Raw genomic sequence first — 18,091 nt, forward strand, 5'->3', positions numbered from 1 at the left:
AATTTTTACTTCACACTGCAATATCCCCCTAGGTAGACATAAATGCCGTAGTTATGGACCTGACTGTAAAACCTCCAGAGGAAGGCTGCTTATCGCCCATAAACATTGGCGGAGATGTATATGTATAGTGTGATTGCTGCTTTTATGGAAAAGAGTATTTTTGTGCAAAACAGTTAGTAAATTTGATGTGATTTTGTATGTCGTTTCTACAGCCAGGTTGTCACCCTGTCTGCAGAGCCAGCTTCCCAGGTGCAGCACATCACAGCTGAGACCTCACTCTCTGATCGTTCTGACCCGTTTCACACAAACGCAACCAGAAACTTATAGGCGCATGCAATAAATTGCAAAGCAAAACAGCCACACGCAAAACAGTAACGTATATGCCAGGCTTAATTTCTGCTCTGCTGAGTCTGTTGGTGTCACATCTTTACAGATGTTTTAGCCACGGGGACAGGGAGACACTGAATTTGCACAAATTGTCTTTCTAGCCATTTGGCTGGAACAGCAGGTTTTGAAATGATAATGAATACGTGGGCCAGGATCTCCCACATGGCATCGTGTCTAGTGTGGAAACAGAAGATATAAAAGATGGCAGCCCTGAAAAGCAGAAGAATAATGTTTATTTTTACATGTGAAATATGAAATTTAGGTTCAGGCAGTACAAGGATGATAACACAGTCTGTGTTTCTCAGAAGGGATAAATATCTAAAAAGAAGAAAATGGTGAATCTGTAGGTATTATTTTCACTGAAGTGTGCGGCGGGTTCTGCATGCTCCTCTATTACAGTTATAAAATTTTGCTGTTTTGTAGCATTGTTTAAAATAACCAAGATGTTATAACCATTCTTTTATTATTATTATTATTATTATTATTATTATTATTATTATTATTATTATTATTATTATTATTATTATTATTATTATTATTATTATTATTATTATTATTATTATTATTATTATTATAGCATAATAAAAAGACAAAAACTGCTAAAACAATGGCTAATGAAATTGAGGCTGCTCTGCAGGCACACTCCATCACATGTGCACTTGGCTATAGATTGTAGGCGTAATAAATACAAATCCATGTGTCTTATGTCATGCACACAGAGGTCAAAAGGAAAAGGGGAGAGGCAGAGCAAAGGTCAGACTCCACAGGAGTATAACTACTTATTGAGTGTGAAGAGAGGCAAGTGTGAGGAGATGCAGCAAAACGGCGTATCACAGCATCCTCTGGACATGGCAGCTGCCCCTGAGCCAAAGCTGCTGTGCATATTTGGGACCGGGGACCTGGGGCGCTCACTGGGCCTCCGTCTGCTCCAGTCTGGCTATGGAGTTGTGTGTGGCAGCAGAAGACCACACAGCTGTGGCCCTTTGCCGCAGGGAGCTCAGGTAAACATCACTGAAGCTGGAGTTTTTCTCTCAAAAACTGAAGAATGGAGACAAACGTGTGTGTGTGATGTATGTAATTATGTAATGAATTATGAAGAGCTGAATACATGTTTTGTACAGGTGATGACCCATGCAGAAGCAGCCCAGTCTTCTAACCTGATCTTTATTTGTGTTCACCGTGAACATTATGGCTTCTTGACAAAATTGGAGCATCATCTTAAAGGGAAGGTAAATAAACACAAACTAACAGTATGGTTTGATTGTTTATATCCAGTGGCTATCAAATGTATTCACTCTCCTTGATTTTTATTGATTTTAGAACTGATATGATCAACAAAATTTGGCTTTTTTCTAAAGATTTAAACCTTTTAAACCTTTTAAATGTATTTTGTTTTGAAGGTATTGGTGGATCTCAGTAACAACCTGAAGAAAGGCATATACCCAGAATCCAATGCTGCTTACTTGCAGAGGTAACAATCTATAAAAAAATTTAAAAAAAATGCAGAAGAAAATGAATACATTTTAGGATTGTACATTGTTATACAGATTTTAGCCCTATTGCTAAGCAAATAATGTAAGTTTAGATTATTTTATCCATTACATGGCCTTTGCTTACTCTTTGTAAAACTCCAGTCTGACCTCCATGTACAGCGTTTTACTTGTTCCACGGCATCCTTGGCATTTAAACTTTTTCAGTCTCTTTCTGACTTTACAGACATGGACTTTCATGTGACATTTTAGTTTTTGGAGACTTGCTTGAGCATTTTATGTTCTGCTCTCAGGTTATGGTGGTTAAACGTGGGCATGCTGGCAATTGCTCAGAATGTCCTTTTACATGCACCTCGAAGTGAAAATGAGATTTGAGATTCTTTTAAACCTTTTTCAAATTCCTTGCTACATTCATAGGCTGACATAATCTTCTTGATGAGGTCCTCAGACTGCTCTTTTAATCATATCATGGTGTTCCCTTGCAAATCAAAAGTCAGGAACAAAACTGTCTGTGGTTTAAACAGGGCAAGCCTCCATCACAATGCCGTGTAGGGATGTTGTAATGTAACCGTTTTCACCTGATGTGATATACATTTGTGTAGGATTTAGACTATGTGGGGAAATGGGGGTGTACTAATGTATCCCTCACTTGAAATGATAAGAAATGATGTTTGAAATGTATTATTATGTTAGAAAAACATTAGATTCAAGGTTTTCAAAGCATGCCCTTTATCAGGAAAAATATGAAATGTTAGGTATTTTCCTTGAACCTACAATAAAATAACCACAGACAACGTATATGAATTAAATATGGTCAGGCTTCTGCAGAAGGAGAAATCCCGATCAACAGCTCCTCCGGGCTGGTCAATAGAGAGTTCTGATCTGCTTTCACGTGAGCTCCCTCTTTATTGTCAAAGCATCAAACAACAGAGGTCGTAAAACATTTAACATAAACAGACCAACAACTCAGTTCCAGGTGTGATATCTAATTTACAATCTGAGCCCAGTTCAGCTCTGGTCAAACTGTCACCTAAGACCGGGTAGATAAACACCAGAGAAAACTTTAGGGTCTGAGAACCATAAAGTTTTACTATCTCGCATGAAGACAGTTGTAACCTCCAGGTCAGTTTATACTAAATCACAATAATACTTTAGACTGAATATAAACTAAAGTAACAATAAAATGATAATAATAAAAAATATCTAACAGAAAGTTCTAAGACAGATTTCTTTTGAAACCAATGAAGGTAAAATGTGCTCTGCTCTTCAGGCTGGTTCCCAGTGCTGCTGTGGTAAAAGGTCTTAACACGCTGTCTGCCTGGGCCCTGCAGAATGGACTTTTAGCAGGAAAACTGGTAAGAAGTAAATAATCTTTTAGAGATTGTCAGTGGGATCAAGGCAAAACAACACCAGGAAGCTGCTAGGCATTAAGAAACACTTTAGCTGACAGGAAGGAAAGATACAAAGACAGAGCAGTAAAAGGGAGGAGATTACCAGCTTGATCTGTTCATGATGAGAAACACTTGACATCAAACCTGGAAACAGTGCCTGCTTTCATCACTTATTGTACATTGGGAAAAGTGCCTCTCAGAATTGTAAACATAAAAAAGATTACTTCGTCATACACTGTGCACAACCTGGAAATGGAATTTATTTCTTTTGCCTTCCTGCTGATAACTGATTGCATCAACTTTCCATCTGAGGAGTACAGAAAATAAGGACATTATAAAAAACAAAGGAAAACATCACACACACACACACACGCCAACACACCTTATTATGTTAGAAAGTTGAAAGCCCAGTGTTTATTGCAACCTTCATTTCAGTTTGCTTCAAGAGAAACACAAACATGCCGGAACCTCTGGAGACCAAACCTAAATCTGCCTCAAATCCTCTTTAGCACAAACATTTTTTCACAAGTGTACACACACGCACACACACCCCTACGCACGCAGACACACACCATCGCTCACGCCTCTGCAGAACTCTATTTCTTTGAAAACAGGTAAAGAACACAAGACGTGTCTCCAAATGTCTTTCTTACGGCACAGGTAGTCACAGTATGTATTCATGTACACACATACATGCTTGTAAATGTGCACTATTCCCTGGCCAGCAATTTGATTAGATCCACAGCGGGGCTGTGGCGCTGTCACATTTACATTCAGATGGAGATTTAGTCTGTCGGCCGTCCCCTGCTGTTACTGGTGCAGTAATGTAGGCAGACATGGCTGACTGCCCAGTCCACTTATACACACACCTGGGGAAAAGTGCTCTATCCTTCCGACTCTCACACACGCCTGTCAGATTGCTCTCTCCAATGCTCTGCAGTGCTCAGTTTCTTACAAACAACTTAATCATCTTATCCTGGAGCTGAGAGGTAAAAATGATAAGTGATCTAGAAAGATCTAGAAACAGCATTAAATCCTTAGTACATATGACTCGGACATATGAAGGTGACGTGTCTTTACAGAGTCAAACAATACTAAATAGTTTCAGCTCAGAAATTACTGATACAAGACTGGCAGATAAACAAAATGAGGGTTAATCCTCAGACAGATTTTATTTGTAAGGTATGTTCTAGATTTTACTCAACAGCAAATAATCAAAATGGACAAAAATGGTTCTGCTGGAAAAAAACAATAAAAACATTTCTACTGTCATTTAGAGTTAAATAGAAAAATATTGCACATTAAAGAAAATTATAAAAATAAAACTGTAAGAGCTGATAATACTTCTCTCTTTTTTGGAGTTTAAATTCTTGCCAACAACATCTTCCAAATACTTTTCCTTCTGGATATTTCTGAAGTTACCTAAACTGTGTGCAGGTCTTCCTGTGTGGAGAAAGTGGAGAAGCAAAGCAGGCAGTAGCACACCTGGCTACCAAACTGGGCCTCACTGTTCTGGATAAAGGCTCTCTGTCAGCAGCTAGAGAGTTGGAGGACTTCCCCCTGAAATTGTTCCCGGAGTGGAGACTGCCTTTGTCCATAGCTGTTGGCCTCACTGCTTTCTTCTTCTTCTACCTGCTCATTAAAGATGTTATCTACGCTTATGTTAAAAAGAAAGATGATATCTCATATCGAATTATGTTGTCCCTGGCCAACAAGGTTATGAGTTGTCTTTGATATCAAGTCTTTTCTGGTATAATATATTTTTCTTTTCTTAACAGTGTTTTGTGAAATTGTGATCTAGGTGTTTCCAATTGTGGCTCTTGTTATGCTGTCTCTCTGTTACCTTCCTGGAGAGATTGCTGCTTTTTTTCAACTCTTCGGAGGGACCAAATACAGGTCGGATCATCACACAAATAACAATAAAATAATAAAAATGTATTGTTTTAACAATATGGTATATTGTAGAAATATAATGTTAAATTAAATCGCATTTGCCTTTGGTTTTTCTTTCTCCAGGCGTTTCCCTAACTGGCTGGACCGCTGGATGCTTTGCAGGAAGCAGATGGGTCTTGTTGCACTTGGCTATGCTTTTCTGCATGCCATCTATTCATTCATCATTCCTATTCGCTATTCTGAAAGGCACAAACTCATTTCAGGGGTGGTGGATGAGGTACAGCAAGCTGGTCCAAACCAGTTATAATGTTTTTAACAGTCAGGCACAAAGAATAACATGACATAAAACTTGCATTGATCATTTATTTCTTCCTTTGCCTCTTTTTTTCTTTCTCTCTTTCTCATATCAAGAAAAATAAAACCACCCCATTTTACTTTGATAACACTGGGGCGTGGGGCACAGACTCGTTTATATCTCTGGGAATCCTGGGATTTTTCCTTTTTGTCCTGTTAGGACTAACATCCTTGCCCTCTGTGGGCGGATCCCTCAGCTGGAGAGAATTCAACTTTATTCAGGTCAGAGCTCAGTTGGAAATGTGAATGCATGTGTGAGTGTACTTCACCTTTTTGAGTACGAACATCATCAGACAGGTGGAGTGAATCAATCAGCAGAAAAGATCTTTAAGCACCTTTGTAGAGGGTTATATTTTGAGTTTCCAACTTCTTTTACGATAGCAATTAAAATTCTTCAAAAGCAGTAGCTGGCTCTCGTTTCTCAGAGTGAAAGCCTGGTGGACTTTTGCCTGGGATTTTAAATGTTAAGTTATTCATTAAATAGAATTATGATACCTGGTGTAATTCCCAGCAGGAACATTGTTAATACAGGTCACAAGCCTATTTATGTAAAGGTCAAATCCATAAGTCGACACCAGAATGAGGCCCACAGAAAGACGCATAGGTCAAAATAATCCTTATGATCTGGCGAAAAGAGTTGTGAAAAAAATTACACTTGAGATGGCAATTTTCAACAAATATACATTAAAGATGTGGTTTGTGTGACTCGAAGGTTGTACGCATGTTGATGCACACATTGGAGGGATTTGGCGTTTCAAACAGATTAAGTGAGATATGCTCTGATCATCATTAAATCAATATTAATAATTTGTTTGTGCTGTCTGAGCTCATTGTAACTAAATGTGGATGTAAAATCATGCAGCCAAAAACTAAAACTCTGAATGGAAGCAGGTTGTCCAAGTAATTCACAAAATTAAGCTTCAAATTAGGCCAGGAGTGTCATTATGAAATTAATTAATGTGCATTTTCAGCCCCTCTTAGCACTTGATGATTCTATCAATAGAAAAAAACAAGTTTACATGCAACTATAAATTACTAGGAAAAATGACACTGAAATTATTTTTTTATTAAATGAAAGAGTCTGAAGCAAATTTATTTTTGCAAAATTGCTGTTAATCTATATGTAAAGCCATCTACATTTACAACTCATTATATTTGTTACACAGATGTTGCAGCAACACCCTGATAATGACATTTCTTCATCTCATCTTACACTCTCCTTGGCATGCTAAATGCTTGAAGTGGCTGACACTGCAACAGAGTCTGGCCTCTTTTCTTATTTATGCAGCTGATAACTGTCTGACCACTGGGAGGCACTCATACTCTTTGTAGAACATGTCATAATAATGATTAAACACATTTTAGATACACCAATATGCATGGAAAACTCAACTTTGACACAAGCTTCACTATGGATTACTGAATTACTGAATGGAAAATATAAATAATGCACAATTATAAACAATGATAAAGGTGCCCCTTCATTTTACCAAAGATTGATCTTCATGCTCTCTGTTTTTGAAAAGGCAAAATATATTTTTCAAGAATAGATTTTTGTTTAATTAAATTAAATCATCTGTGACACAATTTCTTAACTTGCCAATTATTTTTGGCCTATTATAATATATATTTTTAATGGGTCAATCTGTTACTATTTCATCTTCAGGGTAGAACAAGTTGTGCAGAAGACACTGTGTCATATACTGTTGTATCCAATGGTCGTCTAATCATCTTGGCCTCAAATTTAACAGTGTTGTGCTAATCTTATGATTGTCCCCCATTGGTTAAACAATTATTTGCTTACACTCTCGTTGCTTAACTCCTTGAGTCAAACAAAAACAATGTCAGATTTCCCTCCCACTGCAGTTGTTTTCAGCATGGTGAAGTGAGTGAATCTTCATCAGTGTGGACAGAGCATGCCTTAAAATTAGATTAGAAAGGGTTATTACTGGGTTATTGCTGCATTTGTGGAGCACTTCAGTATTTCTTCTGCAGCACTGGTACATATGTAAAGTATATATAAACAGTAAATAGAATGAAGTAGATATGGAATCTTTAAGTTGTGACACTAATGCTATGGAGTCTTTTGAGATGTAGAAATAATTGGTGCAAGATTGGCAATAGTGTGCTGTAAACATTTGAATGGCTAAATATTAAATGATGATCTAAGGGACAGTTTCAGGTTATACACATACTTTTAACAGACATGCAGCTGGTATAATAAATGCAGACAAGAAACACATGAACCTTAGTAAATTTTAGAATGTGACAAATATATTTTTCTTGAATTGAGGAAATGAGTGAGAAAACGCAACTTTGCAAAAACATAAAAAACAAATCTGACATTTTAAAAAATAAATTGTCTAGAATTGCAAGAAGAACATTTCTTTTTTTCATTCTGGGCTTCTAAATCAAATCAAATCAAATTTTATTTGTATAGCACATTTCAGCAGCAAGGCATTTCAATTGAGCCATAAATCTATAAGTTATAATGTTTTCATCAAAAGCAGACTGTTGTAGAAGTAAAACCACTGTAAAAATAACCAGAAAATGAGAAATAGTGATGTTAAAAAGCTTTGTATTTTATGGTGTAGATTTTTGTATATATTTCTAACACAAGATCTTTATAAATCCCAAGAGTAACTTTTGAGTTGAGCAAAAAATTCCACATACCTTGTAACACATACGACTCCAATTTTTTAAAGTCTTAGTATAAGCACTTAATGTAGTCTAACAGCGGGATAATCTAGAGTTGGGAAAAAAACATGGAGGAGTCTGATTTGAGAAGCAGCCCCGAGGAAAAATTCATGTTTGATATTTATGTGATGGTCATTAGGATAACTTATGGAGATATTTTTTTATTTTAGATCAATTAAATATTTGTGACTTGTTGCTCAGGAAAAACATATTTTAGAAAAAACTTGCCAGAAAATATCACAAAATGGAATTAATTACGTTAAATTAATAGAGATTACGTTGAATAGGGATAAAAAAACAACTCTTTTAAGTTTTCCAATAGTCATTGTAGCTAAAGCAAAGTATGTGAAAATGTTTTTTTTTTTTTTCTGATTAAAGTGTTATCTTTCTTTAATCATAATACATTGAATTTTAAAAGTATGGTAATTGTAGATATTTTGTAGACCTGTTTCGTATTAACCTTAATGTGAAGTTCATTTCAAGCCATTTAGTTAGATAAAAACATGACTTTTATTACCTTTAAACTCCAGCTTCATACATGTAACCTTACACTTTTGATTGTTGTGGTCTCTCTGTCATCATGTTAGTGAAAACATGTCTATTCTGAAATGTCCAACTCGTCTTGCAATGTTTTAAGTAAAGCCTTTATTTGTGCTATTTTTCAGTCTAATCTAGGACATCTCACTCTGTTCATTTGCACGGCTCACGGCTACATCTATGGCTGGAATAAATTTATCAAAGCCTCAACCTACAAATGGTACACGCCTCCAGGCTACATGCTCTGTCTGATCGTACCTTCTGTGGTGTTGCTGCTCAAGTTACTTCTTCTCCTTCGAGAAGACAAGGCTGGGAACGCAGATGGGTGCAATAAAAACCACCTGTCTCTGAACTTTGCTCTCAAAAGGCAGAGTATGCAATCTATTAATTCACGTCTTAAATTAGCCACATACACTCATTGCTGGAAAATGTTTCAATGTGTGAAGAGTGATATGTTTTATGTGATAACAAGTAATAAATTACCATAGTAAGATGTTAAACAAAAAAAAAACAAATTTGGCAATTTTCACTTTCTTGGGGACTGTATCTTTCATCCACTTTAGAAAAAAAGGTATCACAAACAAAGTAGGTAATGGTATCACGAACAAGCAGAACTGTTAGTTTTCTGTTCTACTTTAAGCATTCTTTTCTAAGAAAGTTTATAAATATTTATATTCATATCCAACGTCAGATTTTTTACCGTATTTTCCAGACTATATGTTGCTCCGGAGTATAAGTAGCACCAGCCATAAAATGCATAATAAAGAACAACGAATTGAGAACGTGCCTGGTATGTTAACATAACATATTAAGAGTTAACTATAGCAAAAATAACATGCTAACAAGTTTACCAAACCATCTTTCCAAATCACTAAACCAATGAAATCTTCGTCCTCAATGTCGCTTGCATACAACTCTGTTAACTCCTAAAGTAGAATAACACACACTAAACCGCAAGAGCGCCCTCTTGCGGTTTAGTGTGAAAATATCATGTGATATGATATAATGATGTGTTAATTTTCACTCATAAGTCACTCCGGAGTATAAGTCGCACCCCTGGCCAAACTATAAAAAAACTGTAACTTATAGTCTGGAAAATACGGTAGTAGTTAATATGGGGAAGGTTATTGATCAGCTGCTCTGATTAGATAACATTGAGGCAAATAGAGTTGTGACTTTTGCATCTGTTATGGAGTTTGCCTTTACTTCTTTCTCTTTCAACGTCTTCTATCTGCTTACACTCACATGCTGCAGCTTCCATAACCATGTTTAAGTGTGACTGCTGCCAGTCATATGTAAACAGACTGAAACTGATTAGACTACTCTTCAGGGAGGGTACAGATTGCAGAGAAAAATAAACGGCAAACTTGCGCTTCAATCTTGGCCTCACTTGGTCGCATCCCTAAGATCTGCTAAGTGTGGCCCAACGCTGGACAGTGAATGTAACTCTGTATCTGTTCCATTTGTATGACATCAATGGCTTGTAACATTTGATAATTCTATTTGGCATTGCAGCTTGTTTTTATATAGAACCAAATCTAATTATTTCTTAAGGTAATTTACACTGCAGGGTTCTGGTTGGGTCCTAAAATTGGTTAACAAACCTGGTGGAGCACAGAGACAAAAATGAATGAACTCCAACACATCCGAGGTGTGGGAGAAAAACACCTTTTTTTGTTTGTTACCTGGATGGTTACCTGCCTCGTCACAAGAGCAGAGGTCTGTCTGATGAAGGAGAGGAAAGAAGACATGATCCTTGCAGTGGCTTTGTCTACCTACATTTTGAGCTGACTGCAGTGGTGTCCAAAGACGATCCTCGAGGGTTGGCATCATGCATGTTCAGTAGAAGTAGTGGGGCACGACGTGTGTGTTGTAGAGGAGGAGAAGCCTTGGGACCAAATAAATGAAAGATTAGCAACTGATAAAAAAGTACAACATGGCTTGTAAACAAAAGTTGGTCCAAGTCTAATGACTCAGAGGTAGAAGAGGAAAGGCAGGAACAAAGAGTATTTGTTGTTAAGGGTACAAAATCTGGAATAAGAAGAATTTTTCCTTTTCATTTATGCCCACAGCGTCCCTTTTACTCAGTTATCTTGTTATCATGCATCTAGAAAATATTATCATAGCACACAATCTGTCACACCCTCTCGCATTGTTATGTTCTCTCATTACCGAGGAAACTTCTGTTGATATTGGCCTACTTCCTGGTGTCAGAAAGCTATCTGCTTTGTTTGTGTATGGGTGTGCATGTGTGTGTCAGTGCCTTAGATAAAGTTCTTCTAATATGTCCTTGGGAAAGAATTACAATGTGGCGACATGCAGAAACACTGTGAAACAAGCTCACATTATTGTTATCTGTTTCAGTTTATAAGCCTGACAAATTCATAAAACCTTCAAGGACCATTAATGTTCAGCTCTGTATGAATATAAACAGCTTGGACAACATTGAGTGAAGGGCTCTCCCAATATATGTCTGTGAAATATGAAACTATATGTTGAATAAAGTGTCAAAGGCAAAAGTCACAGTTTTGTAACATTATTTTGGAGATTTTTTTGATGAAACCACTTCTTACATAATTTTTATTTTTAAAAAAAATCAGCACTTTTTTTTCAATCAAAATTTAAATAAAAGTAGAAAATATGCAAGATATTTTGAAAGAACAAATAGCTAACCTTAGTATTTAGAAAAAAGGCTCAGCAGTGCATTTTCAGTGCTTTCAGTTTATGGTAGGATTTAATGCATTATGGCCTAGAATGTCATTGTATGCAAACTGAATCTCAAATAAGTGCTTCTTGGTGTCTGCTGAAATAGACCTACAGTAGTCTCAATCTCAGTCAGCTGAGACAGAAGTTGCCCCCCATTACATCAGGAAGCTGTTTCGTGATCACAAGGGGTTTTTTCAGAGTTCCCAGGCAGCACAGGGTGCTTAATTGATTCAACGGGAATGTCAAAAGAGAGGTGTGTGAGGTGAGAAGTGTTACTGCTGCAGCCCCTCTCTGGGCAGCCTAATTTATCGTGAAGGTCCCTTGGAACTTGCAAGTAGGCTACACTGTTGCCAGAGCAGTTTGTGCAAGGTTACACATCCAACACTGAAGAGTCCAGTCCGTTCAGAAATGCATTATTTTAAATAACTGCCATAACCCTCAATGAATTACAATATGTGTTCTGAGGTGATGTGTTTGTCAGACTGAAAGCACCTTTTAAACATATCTGAATTGAGCTATTAAAATACATTTTAAATAATATTCTAATTTATTAGTCCAACATGGTTGGGCTGGTAGCAACCGTAAGAATCTAGATAATTAAAAAAAAAAAACATTGCACTTTTCTTTTCAGGCATTTACAGCTTAGGCAAACATGGCTCTACAATGAAGGTTACAGACTTGAGTTTTCAGACGTGTATTATGACTGAAGAAGATCAGATCACTGATCCTGGGGCCTTTGGTTTAATCCGTCTTTATAAAAATATATCCATCCATCCATCCATCCATCCATCCATCCATCCATCCATCCATCCATCCATCCAGCCAGCCAGCCAGCCAGCCAGCCAGCCAGCCAGCCAGCCAGCCAGCCATCCAGCCATCCATCATCCATCCATCCATCCATCCATCCATCCATCCAGCCAGCCAGCCAGCCAGCCAGCCAGCCAGCCAGCCAGCCAGCCAGCCAGCCAGCCAGCCATCTATACCTGCTTACCCTGGGAGTAAGCAGATGGGGCTGGTGTCCATATCCTTCTATCACTGGGCAAGAAGCAGGTAATGTCCCTCAGACAGGTTTCCAGTCCATCATATTGGATATTGTTGGATTACCACAGTTTTGAGCGAAGGAGCTTCCAGTGCTGCAGTGGAGGCTCTGATGAACTGTCAAACATAGATTCAGAGATTGGAGAGTTTGTATCCACGGGAACTGGGCTGGAGACAGAGAGAGTGTCTGATCAAACTTGTGGAAGAACTTCTTCAGATTATTTATCCATCCTAAATATCAGCCTGGGAGTTTGTTTATAACCTGAAATTATTTTCAGGCTCTACCAAACTCTAAACGTTTCTCTGGTGCAGCAACGCACATCACAATGAAGAGATGGTTTGCAGAGTCTAAAAAAGCTCTGATAATAACGGCCGCCTGTTCTCAATCTAATTTCAGCCGTTTCAGAAATCTTCTTGGGCATTTTCTTTGCTTGATGCATGCCTGAAATAGATTAATACATTTTCTACAACCACAGAATGTGTCTTTCAACACAGTTATTTATGAACTGATACTTGGTGCATCAGTTAAAGTAAAAAAAATCTCAGTGCCAGCTTAAGCAATTACAGGAGGCCCTTACTTGTTTTTTTCACTTTCTTTTGGCAGGTGGTGTCGAACATCAAGGCAGATTCTCTTAAGATCCAAATTGACTGTTTTCATCAAAACGTTTTTTTTTTTTTTTTTTCTACTTTTGTGCCTCTAGTGACCTTCATTTGAAACCAGGCCTTTACTGTCAAATAGTGGCCAAATTGATGGGGAATACACATTGCAAAAGTCAAAGGGAGAGACTCAGGTCTCTCTTTTTACATGGGTCACGTGTTTTACCCCTACACCACTGCCACAAAACTCAAAACTTGTTGTTTGTCTTTTCCAATAGATCATGTGTTTTTCTCCATGTAATTAAATATGAACTGTGATAACTGCAGCCAGTTATCAAGTTTTTTTGTGTTTTTTTTTTTCAATTTATAAAGGACACTTAGATATATATATATTGGAATATCAGTGTGAAATAATTTTGAAACTCTATGCTTCTCTTTTGGTATTTTAGAACGATGAGCACCGTTTCTTTATTCTGTAATAGTTTGCTCGCTATTACATCCAAACCATACATTTCCCATCAAAGAACTGCTCTATAGGTCAAGGTAAATGTCCCATACAAAGCAAACTTAATGACATGTCTTCTGTTTAAGCCATTTTCCTGACAAAGAGGTTGTTGGAATCAGGAATTTTGAGGTCTTCACATGCAAAGCACGTTGTCTACTGCTGAGATAAATCTCTTGCTCACTTCATTTTAGCATCTCATTAGGCCCTTGTGAGGAAAATCTTGTCATAATTACCATGTAAAGTCTTGAATAGCCCAGAAACCTGTCAGCAAATTTGACTTTTGACCAGCAATTCTAATCAGCTCATCTGTGAGCAAGAGTGAACAAGATTTAAAGAAATTCCCTCTGGGTATTTTGTGAAAGTGTATTTTTCAATGATACACAAAATGGCAGACAAATGCATTGACAAATGTATAGCAGAATATCACAATGCCTTCAATCGTGACTGTGTTTGGCACAAACAAAAAAAAATACACTCTTTTTTAAATGTTGAGATGAAAAGAGCAAACATTTCTAATGCATGTATTAAAGATGAGCTATGTGTTGAGAGGTTCTTCTGTGTCCTTCTCCACACAGTGGTTAAACTGTGATCATTCAGTACTCCCACTCATACTAGCGAGGACATTGACCTTCTGAGGATCCAACTGATCCCATCTTCTTTAACTGCATGAGTTTGTTGTTAATGTAGTTCCACTCAATGTGTCTTTCACAAAGCTTAATGTTACCAAGCCTTGGGTGAAACCAGACTTGTCAAATTTTTAAAACATCAACTTGACAGTTTTAACAATAGAATAAATAAGAAAAATGCAAGAAAATCTAAATGATGTTTTGCACAAAATGAAACAAAAAACTGGGAAGGGCAAAGTTAAACTTGTGTTATGGTCGCTTCAGCTATACTGTATTTTTTCAGTATGAAAAGGGAAAATTATTACTGTGCCCTTTGTTCTTGAGGAGATCAGTACCATGCAGCCAATTACATGTATCAATGTGTACATGGTTTTACCTCATCCATGACTCCAGAAGTATGGTTGTTTAATCTAGTCTAATCTTGTTTAATCAAATAATTAAATATCCAGCAACCATAAGGAAGAGTGCAAGCACTGTCAGGACTCTCTTCTTTAAGTGGACTTTGATTATCTGAAGATACCATGAGAACAGTAAAAGGTGAGTGAATATATTCAGCAAACCTACATATTCACTATTATAATTTAAATTGAGCTTGTCCATAACAACAGATGAAATTATACAGCATGATGTCTGTAAATACTTTTATTAGACTGATCCATAGGTAGAATTTGATGATGAACTTGTAATTAACCTTTAAGTATTTAAATTCTTAATTATCATTAAAGTGTTTTTATTTATTTATTTAGTTTTCAGTGACATTTTTTTTTCTGGAAGAAAGAAATAAACTGACAATTCTTAATTTTTTATTTTAGAATATTTAAAATAGAAATGATCAGATTTTTGAACACCTGTCTTGAAAGTAGCTATTATTACCAAACAAATACATAAACTTATAATAAAATACTATATTCAATTACAAATTGAACCCAAAATATTTTTTTTGTAAAATATTCAGCATTGAATTTGGAATGAAATTTAAAAGACATTACTAAAGATTTTAACATGTGACAAAATGATTAGTCCAATGATTTATCATGTTGAAATATAAAGAATATTGTAATTTTTGATCATAACGTACAACATACCAATTATTGTGTGCTACATTAATTTATAGAAAGGATGATTTACTGACAAGCATTCTGTTTATTCTCGATCAGCACCCTTCCTAGAATCTGGAATTCCAGTGAATTCCAGTTCAACACATTTCCTGGTGCATAACCAAACCCCTTCGCATATTTCCAGATCTCACAGGGTGAAAGCTTGTGATCCCACATATGGAGATCTGACATCATGCCGACAAATGATTGTTTGACATCAAAACCACCACCGTGTGAATCTTGTTCCTGTAAGCAGAGAAAAGACACAATAATGAAACTCACAAGAATCTACTACCTTCCAAGCTGCAACAGTGGATATTGTATAAACATTTTGGGGTCATTTATGGTGATGCAGAGGTTTAATTAAACATACATCTCAATACTTTGTATGCTGACTAAAATAGAATAAGGAATAGATGCATCCATGATTATTAGACTACATAAACAGGAAATAACTTTGATTTAATCAGAAACTTGGTTCAATTTGGGATATTTTTCATATGTATCAATATTTCTGCATTTACAGTGTTTAAAACACACCTGTCCTAAAGCAATTATAATTGGTCCATTGATACTGGATCCAGAGCTGGTAAATTTCCTGCTTGAAGGCTTTCCATCCACCCACATTTGCACCAAACCAGACACAGCGTCCCAGGTTCCACAAACTGATTGCCACTGGTTCAGCTTGAGGTCCAGTCCTTCAAAAGTTGCGATTGTGTTTCTTACATACATTTGAAAAGAATCTAACTTGGCCAAATTGTAAAACAAAAAGGCATTATCGTGAGAGGGTAGAGCCAATGAGAAAAGGGCGTGATCTCTTTTGAGGTCTGTAAAGAACCTGTATTGAAGCAAAAGACATGAAGAATTTTGTTTTAGTTTTATACATTCATACACTCTGGAGATTGCTTTATTTGTTTTAACAAATTCTAAACATCAATATCAATATGTACCTGAAACAGACAGTCACAACATTGAAATTTTGTCTTGATGTTGTCAACCTAACATGTGCTGTGTTGGTTTCTTGTGGGAAGGTGAATATCTTCTCTGAAAGATCTTTAAAGCAAAGGAGTGATTAAAGAAATTTAAATTCAAAAAATAAAAAGCCTTTAAAGTTATTTATAGTTCATGTTAAACCATTGTCCACTTGGAAACTGGGATCTAATATCATAGCTGAACTTACAAGAATTATTATGTTAAACTAAGTGATTTCAACTTGTTCATAACATTTTTTTACATTTGATTTATTTTTTATTTTATTTTAGATAAACTAACTTGTGTGAGTCGCAATGAAAGTTATAAAGCAGCTTAAACCTTTGAACTGGAACGAGATGGTTGACTTTTTCTCATCACAATAAATGATTCAAAGATTAAAAACGCTGAAAACATATATTTGGATATTTCTTTTTTGTTTTGTTTTGTTTTTGTTTTTTGCATAAAACAATATTTTTACCATAACACATAAAACTGTGATTCCAATAACTGGATTATATCAAAACTGCTTTGTCAAGATCTGCCTTCTTGTTGACATGATGTGAAAATACAAAGAAAAAAAAAACTTTATGTAACATAGTTAAAGTCACTTCACAATCCTAATTTGCTTAACTCTTAAGTTAAAAAGCAAAGCACAACTTTGATATTGTTGAATATTATTTTACAGTGTTTGAAGAACTGAGTGTAAAATGTCATTTATGCATCCAGTGGTAAATGATCATATGTGATTATTCCCATTAACTAATGAGTTAAGTTTAACACTTAAACTCACGTGACATCAGAGTACACTGCAATAAAGTCAGGACAGTCAACCTTTCTGCTTCTGCAACTTATCCAGCATTTTATTACAGTCGAAGCACAACATGATTTAATTATTTTAAGTTTATTACCAATCCAAACTAACTAAAGTCCAAACCAGGCACTAGCACCGGTGAGACGGAAAACACTCCTGTGAGTGTTTTCATATTTTATTTCAGGGTTGTAAAAAGATATATACTCCTGGCTTGAATGGTCAAGTCAACCAGCTAGCAGACCTACATGTTTGCTACTGGTAAATCTGAAACATAAAACCTAAATGTTGTTAATTGAAAAGATGGTAACAAAATTTTACCAACAATTTTTTACAAATGTATTTTCCTGCTATCAGGAATAAAGATAAGTAATTAGAACAACTACTGCACTTGCTATCATATAAACCTTTAATCTATATTCTTATATTGTTAAAAATGCAATAATTGTTTTTTCTTACTTTGAGGAACGGCAGCACATGATGCCACCAGCAGTAGCAAGAGCAGCATCTGATACAAAAAACAACAAAATAATAATAATAAAAAAACACAATACATGTCACAAATAATTAACAGTGACGATACTCTCAATAACTTGCAGAAAATAATGACTTATTCAAGCTTTTCACTATCCATAGTTGTAGTGAATCCTTAGTCCTTTTTCTATGTTAGATTTTAAATAAAAACTGTCTCACTATGTAAAGTTTGGCATATCTTACCTTGGATCCTTGGGTGTTTATTCTGGATGTTGTGTGTAAAACTATTGGATTGTCACTTTTATACTGTAGATGGTGGTAGAAAATCGTATTTTATTGGTTTCTGTGGTGTTCCTGCCCATCTGATCTACCTTCTATGTAAATTAGTGGCAGATAAAGAATACCATTGAATTTATTTAAAAGACCTTATAAACAACATCAATTGAATTAAATAGCCTTTTAAAGACGGTTGCCAATGGAATTACATGTCAAATTTCTCGTATGACTGAATATTTCAGT

The 18,091-nt window shown here is 36.1% G+C and overlaps 2 protein-coding genes across 2 annotated transcripts; one reads left to right on the forward strand and one right to left on the reverse strand.

Moving 5' to 3' along the window:
- Nucleotides 1–1,091: 1,091 nt before the first annotated feature.
- Nucleotides 1,092–9,796, forward strand: LOC129371491 (metalloreductase STEAP4-like). The gene is made up of 10 exons (XM_055048093.1): nt 1,092–1,388; nt 1,509–1,616; nt 1,788–1,858; nt 3,148–3,232; nt 4,706–4,984; nt 5,070–5,164; nt 5,285–5,462; nt 5,597–5,737; nt 8,878–9,074; nt 9,781–9,796. Exons 1-10 carry the CDS (start codon nt 1,092–1,094, stop codon nt 9,794–9,796), a joined length of 1,467 nt encoding a protein of 488 aa, XP_054904068.1.
- Nucleotides 9,797–15,007: 5,211 nt separating this feature from the next.
- LOC129371067 (serum amyloid P-component-like) lies at nt 15,008–17,867 on the reverse strand. Its single transcript, XM_055047429.1, has 5 exons — nt 17,816–17,867; nt 17,558–17,606; nt 16,269–16,371; nt 15,859–16,156; nt 15,008–15,564 (listed from the first exon to the last, which is right to left on the reverse strand). Exons 2-5 carry the CDS (start codon nt 17,604–17,606, stop codon nt 15,346–15,348), a joined length of 669 nt encoding a protein of 222 aa, XP_054903404.1. The 5' UTR covers nt 17,816–17,867; the 3' UTR covers nt 15,008–15,345.
- Between the last annotated feature and the right edge of the window lie 224 nt (nt 17,868–18,091).

The sequence above is a fragment of the Poeciliopsis prolifica genome, unplaced genomic scaffold (genome assembly GCF_027474105.1).
Source record: "Poeciliopsis prolifica strain line A6 unplaced genomic scaffold, Auburn_PproV2 SCAFFOLD026, whole genome shotgun sequence".
NCBI lineage: Eukaryota > Metazoa > Chordata > Actinopteri > Cyprinodontiformes > Poeciliidae > Poeciliopsis > Poeciliopsis prolifica.

Coding starts and splice junctions, on each gene's coding strand:
- LOC129371491 (XM_055048093.1), top strand. CDS start 1,092: ATGTCATGCACACAGAGGTCAAAAGGAAAAGGGGAGAGGCAGAGCAAA. Junction 1,617..1,787: donor AGCATCATCTTAAAGGGAAG/GTAAATAAACAC, acceptor TTTGTTTTGAAG/GTATTGGTGGATCTCAGTAA. Junction 5,463..5,596: donor AGCAAGCTGGTCCAAACCAG/TTATAATGTTTT, acceptor ACCCCATTTTAC/TTTGATAACACTGGGGCGTG.
- LOC129371067 (XM_055047429.1), bottom strand. CDS start 17,606: ATGCTGCTCTTGCTACTGCTGGTGGCATCATGTGCTGCCGTTCCTCAA. Junction 16,372..17,557: donor ATGTGCTGCCGTTCCTCAAA/GTAAGAAAAAAC, acceptor TTTGCTTTAAAG/ATCTTTCAGAGAAGATATTC. Junction 16,157..16,268: donor GTTGTGACTGTCTGTTTCAG/GTACATATTGAT, acceptor GCTTCAATACAG/GTTCTTTACAGACCTCAAAA.